Here is a 13,824-nt window from a genome sequence, read left to right on the forward strand (position 1 = left end):
CTGTCCCCAAACGTCCTTCTTACTATAAGGACGTTAGTCATTGGATTAGGGCCCAACTTTCTCCAGCACGACCTCATCTGAACTTGATTACATCTGCAAAGACCCTGCTCGCATCACAGGTACTGGGGTAAAGACTTGAACATATCTTTTGGGGGGACGCATTTCAACCCGGTTCAGAGATCAGTTCCCCATATCTCTACTCCTGATACTCAAAGTGTAATCCTCGGAGCATCAGCCTCACCTGGGAGCTTGTGAGAGACACAAAACCTAGGGCCCTGCCCCCGACCTAGGAATCAGAATCGGCAGTCCCTATGCTCTTTCAATTTTGAGAAGCCGTGGGTCACCACCTGATTCTTTGGGGGCCAGGAATTCCTGGAGGGGACTGAGAAGATTCGAGAGGGGAATCATCCAGAAAAGAATTGCCAGTTTGCCTTCTTCCCGTCTCTGCTCCTGCCCTCCGCTCCCCATAAGAACTAAGATAAGTCAGGGATTCAAGCCTGGGAAGGAGAGGGTTGTTCACACACACACCCAAGGGAGGGGCCTTCAGGGAACCATAGAACTTGGTCCGTATCCTCTTGGTCAGTCCCCCTCTGGGGGACACAGAGGTCAGTATCTGACTCATACATCAAATATCTAACTTTGAGAACAGCCAAGATGCCTGCCCTGCAACAATGCAAAGAGGAAAAAGCATCTCCTACAACAGAGACAAGAGAAGATGAGGTCCTTACTAAAGGATGAGATCAGCGTACAAAGGCCCTTCCAAGGCGAGCACCTGGCCACAGAGCTGACCTCAGCGGACGGGTGGAACCACGGGCAGGCAGGCTGCCAAAATACGGAGCAGCAGGCCGAGGGAACCCCTCCAAGAGTGGCAACCCTGCACATGCCCTGCGGCACCTGCCAAACAAGTAGCCCTTTCCGCCCTCCGGCCGCGCTGCGCTGCGCGGCGCCCCAGGCCCCGCCCCCGCGCCGCGTCCAAGCCCCGCCCCCACGCCGCACCCAAGCCCCGACCCGCACCAAGCCCCAAGCCCCGCCCCAGGCCCCTGACGTCACTTCCGCTTTGGGGAAGCAGAGGCTCATCACTTCCGGGAGCGCTGCGTGGGCCTCTTTCGCCTGCGAGCTGGCGACATGGCGGCCCTGACTGGACCGGTCAAGCCGCTCCTGTCCCTGAACCCGCAGGAGGATACCAAGTTTAAGAAGGAGGTGGCGCAGGTTCGCCGGCGCGCAAGCAAGGTGAGAGGCCGGCGCGGCCCGGGCCGCGAGGGGAGGCGGGGGACGGGGTCTGGGGGTCCTACCCGGCGCGCCTCGGCCTCCCCACGCCTGTGCTTCGTCCGGGGTCACCCCGGGCGGGCCCCGACCTCACAAGGTAGGAGGCCGAGGTTTCCCCGGGAGGACCGAGAAAAGACGCGGTTGGGCCGTGGGCCTTAGGGTCCTCCGGGGGGTAAGGGGTGGGTATGGGGGAGGGATGCACGAGGAGAGGAGAGGAGAGCCAGCTGCTGGGTCGGCCCTCGTCCCGTGCGCGGATCAGCCTCACCCCGGAGCCGTCTTGCTTCCGCTTTGCCCCCGAACTGGGGAGGTTCGTTTGCCCGGTTAGTGGTTTTGGAATTCTTAAAAGACAGTATTTGCCAAGCTCCATTTGCTGCCTAGGGGCCCTGACATCAAGTTCTGTTTGCCCAGGGCTTTAGCATAAAAGGCACGTGTGGAAAACTTAAAAGTCCTTATTATGGAAGGCAGGGGTACGGTGGCTGAGATACTGAAAGGTTACTGGGCATCGTGAAGGTTAACTGACGTCTTTTTTTATATCCAGCAGGTTCTTATTGGTTACCTATTTTATACGCATTAGTGTATTTATGTCAATTCCCGTCTCCCAGTTCATCCCACTTCCACCCCCTCCACTTTCCCCTTAACTGACATCTTAAAAGTGTTCCTTTACGTGGGACACTTAACGATGGTCTGCAAACAGAATTGAAGGGTACGTTTAGGTGGAGTTCTTAGACCAGAAGATTTTTAAATAACGTGTTCAAAGATTTACTTTATCTGTTGATCCAGCGTGTAGTTACTGAGCACTTACTTCAGGCTGGGTGGGAGGCTGAGAAGACCGCCTACTGCTTGATGGTTGTCCTCTTGGGGAGGTAGACATTACACAGCCAATTTTTTTTTAACCTTTATTTTTATTGAGGTACAGTTGATTTACAATGTTGTGTTAAGTTCTGCTGTACAGCGAAGTGATTCAGTTATATTTATAGGTGTATGTGTGTATATACATATATATATTCTTTTCCATGTTTTTTCCACTATGGTTTATCACAGGATATTGAATGCAGTTCCCTGTGCTATACAGGAGGACCTTGTTGTTTATCCATTCTCTATATAATAGTTTGCATCTGCTAACCCCACCCTCCCATTCCATCCCTCCCCCACCCTTGGCAACCATTAGTCTGTTCTCTATGTCTAAACAGCTAATTCTTTAGTGTGTTATGGTAAGTGGAAATACAGAGTAGGTTCTTGACCTCTTGTCTTAGACTGAGAGCAAGGAGTTTCACAAATTTTGTTGCATTGTGACTTCCTATTACAAAGAAAATATTTGCCTGGTCTTTGTGTCTTCAGCAACAGGAGAAACAAAAACTTACTCCTGGAGTGATCTATGTGGGCCACTTACCTCCATCGCTTTATGAAACCCAGATCCGAGCATATTTCTCCCAGTTTGGCACTGTTACAAGATTCAGACTGTCCAGGAGTACCAAGGTAGGATTTTTGTATTGAATTAGATGGTTTTATTTTCCAAAAGTGTATCATCCTTGACAGTTTATGGAGCATGTTCGCATGTTATCACTTATCACTCTTCATTCCAGAAAGGGGTTGGATAAGGTCTAGAACCTGAAGCAGCCATGAGAGCAAAATCAGTATTCCTGTAAATGTTTGCTTTGCTTTTTCAGAAAAAAAGGTAATTGCTTCAAGTCCTCAAACTAAATCGGCAGTCCCGATAAATGAGTCCTGTTTGTCTTGTGACTGCTAAGCTAGGGGTACGTGAACTTCAGTTTGAGGGGCAGGTTCATACATCTTCTTGTATCAGCCTCTGATAGGTAGCATCCCTGCGACAGCAAAGGTTTGTATGGTGGGTAGTTGGATAAGGACACTGGAGCCAGACTAGCTAGTAGGTATGAGGCCTGTCTCTACATGTTATTGGTTGTGTGACTAGGGACAAATTCTGTAACCTCTCCATGCTTCTGTCTTCTGATTTTCATATTTGTAAGATACGACCTCCTCGGAGTATCTAATCGAAGATAAATATGGTAATAAGTGTAAGATTCTTAGAACACGTGACACACAAAGTACCATATAAACGTTATTGTTGTCGCATACCTACGTCCTAATAAAATATTTCATTAATAGAGGAGTGGCCCACTTTATTTTCTTTCCACACATACACTTTATTGGTTGTAACCGTAGAGTTCTTGTTATTGGAATTTCTTTTTTTTCTCAGTACGGTTTTTCCACATTTTCCCACTTGAGTTCCAGCAAATCCGAGTTAACTATCTGTTGTCACTGCTCTGTTCCGTTGCTTGAATAAACTACAGTTTATTTATCTACCCTCCTGTTGAAGCCTAGGTTTTTTCCAGTCTTGTAGGTGAAGCTGCTAGGGACATTCTTGGTGCAGGTGTAGGCAGCTTTCTCTAGAACAGTATTTTTCAGACCTTCAGTCCACAATGAGAAATCCACAAGGCAACACACATGTACGTGTACATAAACATAAATGAAATATAAGTCCCAGGAGATGATACTTAACCTTTCTATTCAGTTTTGTAACAATACTTTTCTGACCTACTAAGTTCATTTTGTTGCCCTCTAAAAGGTCAGACTCTGAGTTTGAAAAATAGAGCTTTACAGCCTATCCTCAGGATGACTGAGTGCAGAATGAGTTTCTCCATATTGAGTATAGTTGTTCCCCAGCTTTGTATTCTGAAAATGTTCGGGTCTACAGGGAAGTAGAAAGAATGGTGTAATGAACATCCCTCCCCTGGATTCACCCGTTATTAATATCCTGACACATAAGCTTCATCTCTCCCCGTGTCTATAAAAACGTACACACCTCTTCGTTTTGTTGAACCTTTTGAAGCAAGTGGCAGTTGTAATGCTTTAATACTAAATGCGTAATCATCAGTTTAAGAATGAGGACATTCTGCTATGTAACCCCAGTGTGAAAATCTCATTTACTGTCCATCGTCACATACCCCCGTGGTCCCTGCCCACCCTGGGATCCAGTTAGGGTTCGTGCATTGCACGTGCTTGTTTAGCTCTTCATCCTATCTCGAACCGTCTCTTTACTCCTGTTTTGCTTTGGTTTTTCTTGACATAGGCTTTTTTGGAGAGTTTAGGCCAGTCGTCTCGGAAAGCCTGCTCCTTGCTGAGATGCACTGAAGTGCATCATTTCCAGCGTTGTTGCATAGAAGTAAAGCTACCGCCTCCCCACGCACCCCCGTTTTGACTAGTTGCGTGGTATTGCCAGCATTCTGGGATACTAGGTCGAGGTGTTGGCTTTTAAGTTTTTGGTTTTTTGGATACCCGACATGCATTTCCACATCAGGTTTCGAAGGCGTTACTAGTTCACAGTGTGGTGCCTTGCGCCGGATTTCACAGTGTCTTGCGCTCCACCGTCCTTCCCCACCGGAGTTGGGATTGTGAAGGGACTGTCAGAGTCTTAAAGTTGGACCGGAATCGTCCTGTTGCAGAGACCTGAACTGCGACCCTGGGCCGTGGCCGTGGCCGAGTTGATAGTCCGTGGCGCAGCTGGTGCTAGGGGTGAGCCTCCTGGCCGCCAGCTCCGTTGAGCCACACACCCTTTAAGTGGTTTCTCATGTCCAGGATCACACGGCCAGTTCTGAGCCGTAGCTGAGAATATGTTGTTCAGTGCAAGATGGTAAAGTATTTCTGGTCGCTGTCGCTAAGAACTGGATCTGCAGTGGGGAAAAGTTCTGTTTCTACTGCCCTCCTAAGGTCCCTGGCTGGCACCCTATAAATTGGACTGCAAAAAGGGATTAACAAGACCAAAACAAACACCTAAAATGTGTGCTTACACGTGGCACTGCTCAGAGAGGAATAACTCAAAGGGTTGGTTAGAACTTGGGCCTATACAACATCTTGGCAAAGGAGCAAAACATTTTTGGAGGAGCGACCAGATGAAGGAAAAGTGCTTTGAGTTTTTAGATTTGCAAGTTGTGGGAAGGCAAATATATGGGAGACTAATGATGGATAAGGTCTACTTCGTAAAGTTTATTGTGCAGAGTCCTCTAACTTCTGTCTTTCTGGTAGAGGGAGGAAGACACCTTTGTAAATTCATGTCCTGTTTTTAGGTAAATAAGGGGAGGACAGAGTTTTTCTTGTATCTATTTCTCAGTTCCTTCATCTCAAAATAATCCTATGCCAGAGGAGCGGATGTTCGGCAGGCATACCCTGCCACCCTGCAGTAACATGTTTTGAGTACTCGACAGACATCTTGTGGAGCGCTTACGGATTATTTCGTATTTTCCTAGCAACGCTGTGAGGGTGGTTATAGAAGGGAAAACTGAGGCTTGAACACTCCTTACCCGATTAAGTGTCAGAGCCAGGGTCCAAACCTGGGCATTTGGACTCTAGAACTCTTGTTACCGAGCTCGGTGAGAAAAATCCACTGTATGTTGCAGTGCGGAAGCCAAGCACTCCGGATGTCCATGTCACAGGATGTCCTTCGCCCCAGCTGTGGAGAAGCCCAGTCACTAGTAAACATGACAGCGAATCAGTATTTTATTGATTAACTTTAGAGACACTAAGTTCATTTCTTTTCAGTTTTTCCATATAAAATGGGAATTATATCACCTGCATTCTTTGTGAAGTATTATAACATCTCCTGGGTAGTATTAAATACATGGATGACGTGACCACCCGTGAGATCAATACCAAGTAAAGGGCTGGGTGGCCTCCCACGTTTCCTTTATGGTGGGCTGTTGCTATTGGATGAATTCCAACCACAGTAACGTATTCATCATACGTAATCAAAGTCCCAGGAATGCCTCAAAATCAGTGGCAAGTTCAGACTATTCTGAACTTTTCTTTCCCCATAACAGTCCCCAGACTATGTGATTTGAAGTTGGAATCAAAGGTGCCCTAATGTTATTCAGTGAGGGGGCTAATGTACATTATTTAAACTAATGACGTTTTAGGAGTTTGATGGCACATCAGAATTTAATTGTTCTGCTTTCTGTGGTGGGTTTTCCATTGCAGACTGGAAATAGCAAAGGCTATGGCTTTGTGGAGTTTGAATCTGAAGATGTTGCCAAAATAGCTGCTGAAACGATGAACAACTACCTTTTTGGCGAAAGACTCTTGAAGTGTGAGTACCCGTCTTACCTGTGGGGCTGCGGGGACGCCTCCCGCTGACGGGAGGGAAGGACGGGTTGCTTAGCTGCTTGGATCCCCACCCCCACCCCTGGGGTGATTCTCTTAAGCAGTGGTGCAAGGGTTTAAGTGCATTTTCCAGATGGGGTCTAATGGGAACTTCTAAATCTTCCAGAGTGAGAGCTGCTTTAGGCTGAGATGGGGTTGGTTAGGTTCCTTGAGTAAATAGGAAGAGCTTCCTAGCGGGATGTGGAAGGGCTCCCTGAGAAGGAGTCACTGAAGTTGAAACCCGAGCATTACGTAACAGTGAGCCAGGTGAAGGGGTGGGAGTGAGGATTTGCTGAGGGGACGGCAGATGCAGAACCAGGCTGACCGACCGTATTCGCCCGCGAGGAGAATCACAAGAGGTGCGGGAGGAGAATTAGAGGAAGGGAGGGGGGAGTCCGGAGTGGACCCCGAGGACAGCGGGACCCACTGATGGGTTCTAGACCGGACGACCTTCAGCGTGAGGAGTCACGTTTCAGTCAGCCTGCATGGCAGTGGCTGCAGCACCTCCACGAGAGAAGCCATCGGGAGTGGCGGGATGGCCGCGGATTAGAAGTTCACCCTGCAGGGGTAGGGCCGCCAGCGACTAGCCTCCCAGAGCAGCGCCCTCCGGAGGCGGGGCCGAGCTTCCGGCCGCCCTGTGCTCGGGCTGGAGGGCGCCCATCCCAGTGCCCAAGTAGCACCCCTCTACCTCGGTTCCTGTTGCTAAGAGAGTCCCAGTAACTCCTGAGGTCCTGCGTTCGTTCACACATTAAAAACGCGGCTCTTGCCGGGACGAAATGGGCTGAGTGGGTAACCACGTGTATCAGATCAGTGCTGTGCTGTATCTGACTTTTGAAAGATGGCACAAAGGGCTCTGAACCCGGATACGAGTGAGATTAGCCACGTCATCACCAGTTGTTTGTTTCTTTTTTAATGTTTTGGCTGCACTGCTTAGCATGTGGATCTTAGTTCCCCGACCAGGGATCGAACCTGCACCCCGTGCAGTGGAAGCGTGGAGTCTTAACCGCTGGACTGCCAGGGAATTCCCAAACAACCCCCCCCCCCTTTTTTTTCTTTTAATGGAAGCAGTTTATCTTGGAGGTGATCCCAGGAAAATACCTGTAAGGAGTGGCGACATGGGGCAGGGGGAGGAAGTCGATAATAAGTCAGTAAAAAGGGTGTGTTAGCAAGCAGGTTACCACTTAGGCAGCTGGGCTCCGTCCTGCTGGTAACACTGGGAGACAGAATTATCCCACCTGACAAGCAAGGGAACTGGGGTATTGGTGTACCAACTCCCCATCCATCACTGGTGGAGGGTGGATTCCAGGGGTTTTGGCTTGCCTTGCATGTAGGCCCAGTGTGCGTCCGTGAGCAGAGAGATGCAGATAAGCAGTGAGCTGCCTTAGTCCTGGGCAGGTGCCCAGAGGATCAGCGCTTCTGCTACCGTGGGTCACACAGTCTAAAAGTAGGGATCCTTTTAGCTTCAGGAACCCTGAGACTTGATACCATCCACACTCTCCTCTGTGCTACTTGTCTTTGTTCACTCACGAACCTCTAGTCCTGGAATTGCTCTTGGCACACACACAGTGAGTGTTTGATAAATAGTTGTGGGCTGTATGACTTTCCCTTGGGCGCCTGCTTTATTCTTTCAGGCTTCTCCACTAAATGGGGGACGTGTCATTTTGATTGTGCAGTGAGGAATGACACGGGAAATTCTACAGTTAATGTGAAAACTCTTTTCCTCTCATGTGGTTGAAAACCTTTTTTATTATTATTATAGGTCATTTTATACCACCTGAAAAAGTACATGAAAAACTTTTTAGAGAGTGGCATATGCCATTTAAAAGGCCATCATATCCAGCAGTGAAACGGTATAATCAGCATCGGACACTTCTTCAAAAGCTACGGATGGAAGAGCGATTTAAAAAGAAGGAAAAATCACTCAGGAAGAGATTGGCTATGAAGGGAATTGATTATAACTTCCCTTCACTGGTAGGTATTGCTTTGTATAAAGTATCTAACCCAGTACTTTGATCCCATGCTAGGTTTTGACTAAATTTTTGAAACCTTGCATTAAAGGTTTGTTTCTGTAAGTTTGTCATAGCAATCGTATTATCTCCATTATACAGAAAAGGAAACTCCTGAAAGGGATTAGCTGATCTGCAACATTTACCTGATTTAGTAATTTTAGATTATTGAAGTTAAGCCCTATTTGACCCAACACCATAATGCTTGTAGATTACTAGTAAAGGTGTCATTGCCAGAATTAAATGTTTGGTTTATTATATGTTATCAGTAAATATCAAGACTGTAAATTGACCATCCTTTTTATGCCATTCTAGTTAATTTTTTTTTTTTTTTTTTTTTGCTTCTTTTTTTTTTTCTTTGCGGTACGCGGGCCTCTCACTGTTGTGGCCTCTCCCGTTGCGGAGCACAGGCTCCGGACGCACAGGCTCAGCGGCCATGGCTCACGGGCCTAGCCGCTCCACGGCATGTGGGATCTTCCCAGACCGGGGCATGAACCCGTGTCCCCTGCATTGGCAGGTGGACTCTCAAGCACTGTGCCACCAGGGAAGCCCTCTAGTTAAATTTTTTGTTTCATGGTCTTCTAAGTTGGAAATACTCCCAAAGTGTATGTCAGAATTAACCAGTAAGCATGAATTCTGTGGATTAAATGAGTGGGAGTTGAAATACAGGAAGGCTCCTTACATGCATGGGTTAACAGATTTTCATCCAGTTCTTACTTCATTGCTTGCTGAACAAGGAGACCTTGCTGAATCTTTCCTCCCTCTTTCATAGTAAGGAGAACTCTACATCTATGATTAAAAAACAAGAATGCAGGTCATTAGGGTGTGGATAGCATAGGTAAAGATCTTATTTTTTTTCTTGACTATATCTTGAGATTGTTTTGGGTCTTCCATAGACCCTGTCGGCTTATTTCCAAAAAGTTAATTAGTTGGTAAGAGATGGTATCTATTACCAAGTTTATTAGGTCTTTTAACCTTATCCAGAAACTGGAAGACCAAGTTGCTATCCTTGGGCCCAGTTCCTGGTTGGTTTATTTTCCCTTTCTGTTGTTGTTGCTTTTTTTTTTTCCTTTTTTTCTTTTCTTTTTCATTGAAGTATAGTTGATTTACAATATTATATTAGTTTCAGGTGTAAAACAGCGATTTAATATTTTTATCGGTTATATTCCATTTAAAGTATAAAACATTGACTGTATTTTCCTGTGCTGTAATATATCCTTGTGGCTTTTTTTTAGTTTTGTTTTATTTTATTAATAAATTTATGTATTTGTTTCTATTTTTGGCTGCGTTGGGTCTTTGTGGCTGCATGCAGGCTTTGTCTAGTTGCGGTGAGCGGGCTTCTCGTTGCGGTGGCTTCTCTTGTTGCGGAGCACGGGCTCCAGGTGCACAGGCTTCAGTAGTTGTCGCTCATGGCTCTAGAGTGCAGACTCAGTAGTTATGGCGCATGGGATTAGTTGCTCCACGGCATGTGGGATCTTCCCGGACCAGGGCTCAAATCTGTTTCCCTTGCATTGGCAGGTGGATTCTTAACCACTGCGCCACCAGGGAAGTCCCATTTTATACATAGTAGTTTGTATCTCTTAATCCCCTACCCCTATCTTGCCCCTCCCACCTTCCCTCTCCCCACTGGTAACCACTAGTTTGTTCTCTATATCAGTCTGTTTCTGTTTTGTTATATCTATTTATGTTTTATTTTTTAGATTCAGCATATAAGTGAAAACATACAGTATTTGTCTTTCTCTGTCTTGTTTCACTTAGCACAATGCCCTCCATTCCATCAAATGGCAAAATTTTGTTCTTTTTTATGGCTGAGTAGTATTCCATTGTATATATGTACCACATCTTCTTTATCCATTCATCTGTTGATTGACACTTAGGTTGCTTCCATATTTTGGCTGTAATAAATAGTGCTGCAGTGAACATTGGGGTGCATGTATCTTTTCGAATTAGTGTTTTCATCTTCTTTGAATGTATGCCCAAGAGTAGGGTTTTTGGATCATACGGTAATTCTATTTTTAGTTTTTTAAGGAACCTCCATACTGTTCTCCATAGTGGCTGCACTAATTTACATTCCCACCGACAGTGTACAAGGATTCCCCTTTCTCCACACCCTCTCCAGCATTTGTTATTTGTGGTCTTTTTTTTTTTTTTTTTTTTTTTATCCTGTTCATGCTGTGTGGCATATGGGATCTGAGTTCCCCGACCAGGGATTGGACCCATGACCCCTGCATTGGGAGCGCAGAGTCTTAACCACTGGACAGCCAGGGAAGTCCCTGTTTGTGGTCTTTTTTATGATGGCCATTCTGACTGGTGTGAGGTGATAGATACCTCACTGTGCCTGGTGGTTAATTCTTTGCCCAAATCCCAAACACAGCCTGTAATGATACATGTTAAAACAACATTATATCACAGTTTGCGCCCTGGTACTCTTGTGATCCATTCAGGAGCTGGAGAACTGCTTTTCCTGTGCCCCGTCTGTTACCTTGTAGGAAGCAGGCTGCTGCATTCAGTCCTGGACTTAAGCAGGACAGACCTCCTCCAGGGCCTGCCTTTTCACGTTCATCCTGGCTCCCCGCTTCCTGACACAGGATTCTCTGGCCAGCTCCGGCTTCTGGGCCTTCACTTCAGCCTCTGCAACTTCTGCCTGCTCCTCAGCTAGGCCCCTTTTGTAGTGTTGCCCTTTACTTAAGATCATTCACTGTATTTGTGGATTTTGCTTTTTAAATTGAAATGCTCCAGGGACTTCCATGATGGTCCAGTGGGAAAGAATCTGCTTTCAATGCAGAGGACTCCGGTTTGATCCCTGGTCGAGGAGCTAAGATCCCACATGCTGCAGGGCAGCTAATCCTGCATGCCTCAATTAGAGAGCCCACGCGCTCTGGAGCCTGCATGCTGCAACTAGAGAGAAGCCTGCACGCCGCAGTGAAAGATCCCGCATGCCGCGATGAAGATCCTGCGTGCCGCAGCTAAGACCCAATGCAACCAAAAATTAAATAAATAAATAAATAAATAAATAAAATATTTTTTTAAATAAAAAAAATAGTCTTCCCTGATCCCCATATAAATTGGTACCCCCATATAAACAAACAAACAAATAAATAAATTGAAATGCTCTGTCATATAGAATTTATTTAAAATATGTATAAGGACCTAGTGGTAAGTTTTAAAGTGTACATATGTGACACTGCTGGTTTACAACTTCTTTATGTTTACTTATGTTAAGGTCTTACATAAAAATGAGGAAAATGCTTCAAACACTGGTCCTCGAAATTCCAGAAAGCACCAGGTAAAACTTTAATTTATCATATTACCTATCAGATATTAGAGAAAGATAAATGGGGAAATACATTCAAGACTACTATAGCTGATAAATACGCAGATTGATGAAGTCTCTTAAATTTATTTAAGGCTTTACGTAAGAAGAAGAAAAAAGCAGCTTTGGTCACTCCTAACACTCCTGAGAAGACTGTGGATAGCCAGGTAAGATCGTCTTCAGAATTTTGGGAATCAGAAACTACCATTTAAGAGAGGAAAAGCAGTTGCTGCGACTGTCACTGTGCTAAAATTTCATTTAATCTTGGGACTTTTTGGTAAATCCTTACTGATGATTTAGCAGGCATAGTAGTCTTCTGTCTAATACTCTGTCACGGAACATATCATATCCATTAATTGTGAATTTTCATAGTAAGTGTGATAAGCACCTAAGCTCTTGATTATGTGCAGCTGTATCACCAGACGATGGAAACAGGCCTAAAATAATATGCGTAACTTTTAATGAGAGGGGAGGTGATGGGGGGGCCATTCCTAACATCTTCCCACATTCATGTATCATAATCTTTAACTTGTTGAACCCAGGGCCCCACGCCGGTTTGTACACCAACGTTTTTGGAGAAACGAAAATCTGAAGTGGCTAAAATGAATGATGATGATAAAGATAATGAGATAGTTTTCAAACAGCCCATATCTGGTGTAAAAGAAGAAACAAAAGACACTCAGACGCCTACAAGTTCAAGGAAAAAAAGACGAAAAAAAAGCACCCAATAATTCTGAATGTATTGTGTATGGTGGTTGTTCTGAAAAAGGTGATTTTATTATGGAGGCTGATTCTTTGTATTTAACTAGATACGGTGGAATGCAATCAGTAACAAGATGGTTGGAGAAAAAAGCTGTCAATTCAAGTCAGCAGGGAGAGCAGTCAGTGATTTTGGCTTCCCCGCCCTCGCAGAAATGCAGGGGTGAGCACCAGCTCAGCAGCCCGGCTCACGCTGCCTCTGTCCTGCCTCTGCGGCTCTCTTCAGCTTTCATAGCTGCCTTTAGTGGCTCTGCCTGGGTAGCTTAAGTACTAGACTGTAGCCTTTGTTGTTACCATCAGATAAAGAAAATAAAATCTTTATTAAGTGACCATGTAAGTGGTTCTCTGTTAGACCCATCATATGGCTGAAACTGGACCTTAAATTGTATGAAGGGTGAGAAGGCAGCGTCACTAGTAATCAGGATTCGTTTATGTATATGTGATCATTTTTACCAACGTTAAGTTAGTTTGGGGCGGGCTAGCATGGATTAATTAGTAACTACATCCTGTATCAGTATCATCAATCTGGAATTAGACTTCAAGATTCAAGCAGTGACCGCCAGGTAAACTTTTTCTATATTTTTTTGTATGCAAGGGGGACTTGGGTGTCTTGAAGTAAAATTGCTGGTTTTTGCCTTTTCAACTATATTTAAGTTTCTGATGCTCTTGAAATATGCTTTTGTATCAGCTAATTCAGTTTCATTAAAAACATTAATTGCCACCAAACTTTTTTTTCATCTAATACTTGTTAAATACTTACTCTTATAAGATACTGGGCTGGGCGAGTTGGGTTTAAGTATATACAAAGAGCGTGTTCTACCTCTGGGATAGTCCCTGACGCAAAGAGTATGCTCGCCCTGTGTTCACTGAGCTGCGTGGGTATCAGAACTGCCTCCCTCTTTGAACAGTGTCTGAACTTGTCGATCTGGAAGTCCATCTGGTGTCCCATTCTGGGAAAGCAGCAGGTAAGCTCATCAGTGCAGCCTGTCGGGTTTTGAATAGTTCCCGGTTCCCGACCTACAACCCGGCCACCCCAGTGCGGCATATCATCACTTGACGCGTACTATGCCCTGGAGCTGGGAGAGAGTGATTCCATCTTGAGCATATATCGCGGCAGTGGATATTTCCCACAAGAAACAGAGTTGAAGTTAAAGAATGTTTTCCTGGGGACTAGGTTAGGATCTTCAGAAGAAGTAGCGTGGGTTTGATTTTCAAATTTTGTGGGGAGAAAATCATGAATCAAGCGGAAACCCCATGGACCAATAAAATACGAAACTTTGCAGTATGTGGGGTAAATAAGGTGAAGAGGATACAATTCAAAACTGTACA

General features: G+C 45.4%; 1 protein-coding gene across 1 annotated transcript; it reads left to right on the top strand.

Annotated features, from left to right (window-relative positions):
• The first annotated feature begins 1,072 nt into the window (after positions 1-1,072).
• On the top strand, positions 1,073-13,221 carry NIFK (nucleolar protein interacting with the FHA domain of MKI67). Its single transcript, XM_082631119.1, has 7 exons — positions 1,073-1,230; positions 2,605-2,742; positions 6,256-6,364; positions 8,177-8,388; positions 11,647-11,709; positions 11,832-11,903; positions 12,279-13,221. Exons 1-7 carry the CDS (start codon positions 1,126-1,128, stop codon positions 12,465-12,467), a joined length of 888 nt encoding a protein of 295 aa, XP_082487245.1. The 5' UTR covers positions 1,073-1,125; the 3' UTR covers positions 12,468-13,221.
• Positions 13,222-13,824: the final 603 nt, after the last annotated feature.

This window comes from Mesoplodon mirus, assembly GCF_964341445.2.
Source record: "Mesoplodon mirus genome assembly, chromosome: 8".
Taxonomy (NCBI): Eukaryota; Metazoa; Chordata; class Mammalia; order Artiodactyla; family Ziphiidae; genus Mesoplodon; species Mesoplodon mirus.

Coding starts and splice junctions, on each gene's coding strand:
- NIFK (XM_082631119.1), top strand. CDS start 1,126: ATGGCGGCCCTGACTGGACCGGTCAAGCCGCTCCTGTCCCTGAACCCG. Junction 2,743..6,255: donor GACTGTCCAGGAGTACCAAG/GTAGGATTTTTG, acceptor TTTCCATTGCAG/ACTGGAAATAGCAAAGGCTA. Junction 8,389..11,646: donor ATTATAACTTCCCTTCACTG/GTAGGTATTGCT, acceptor ACTTATGTTAAG/GTCTTACATAAAAATGAGGA.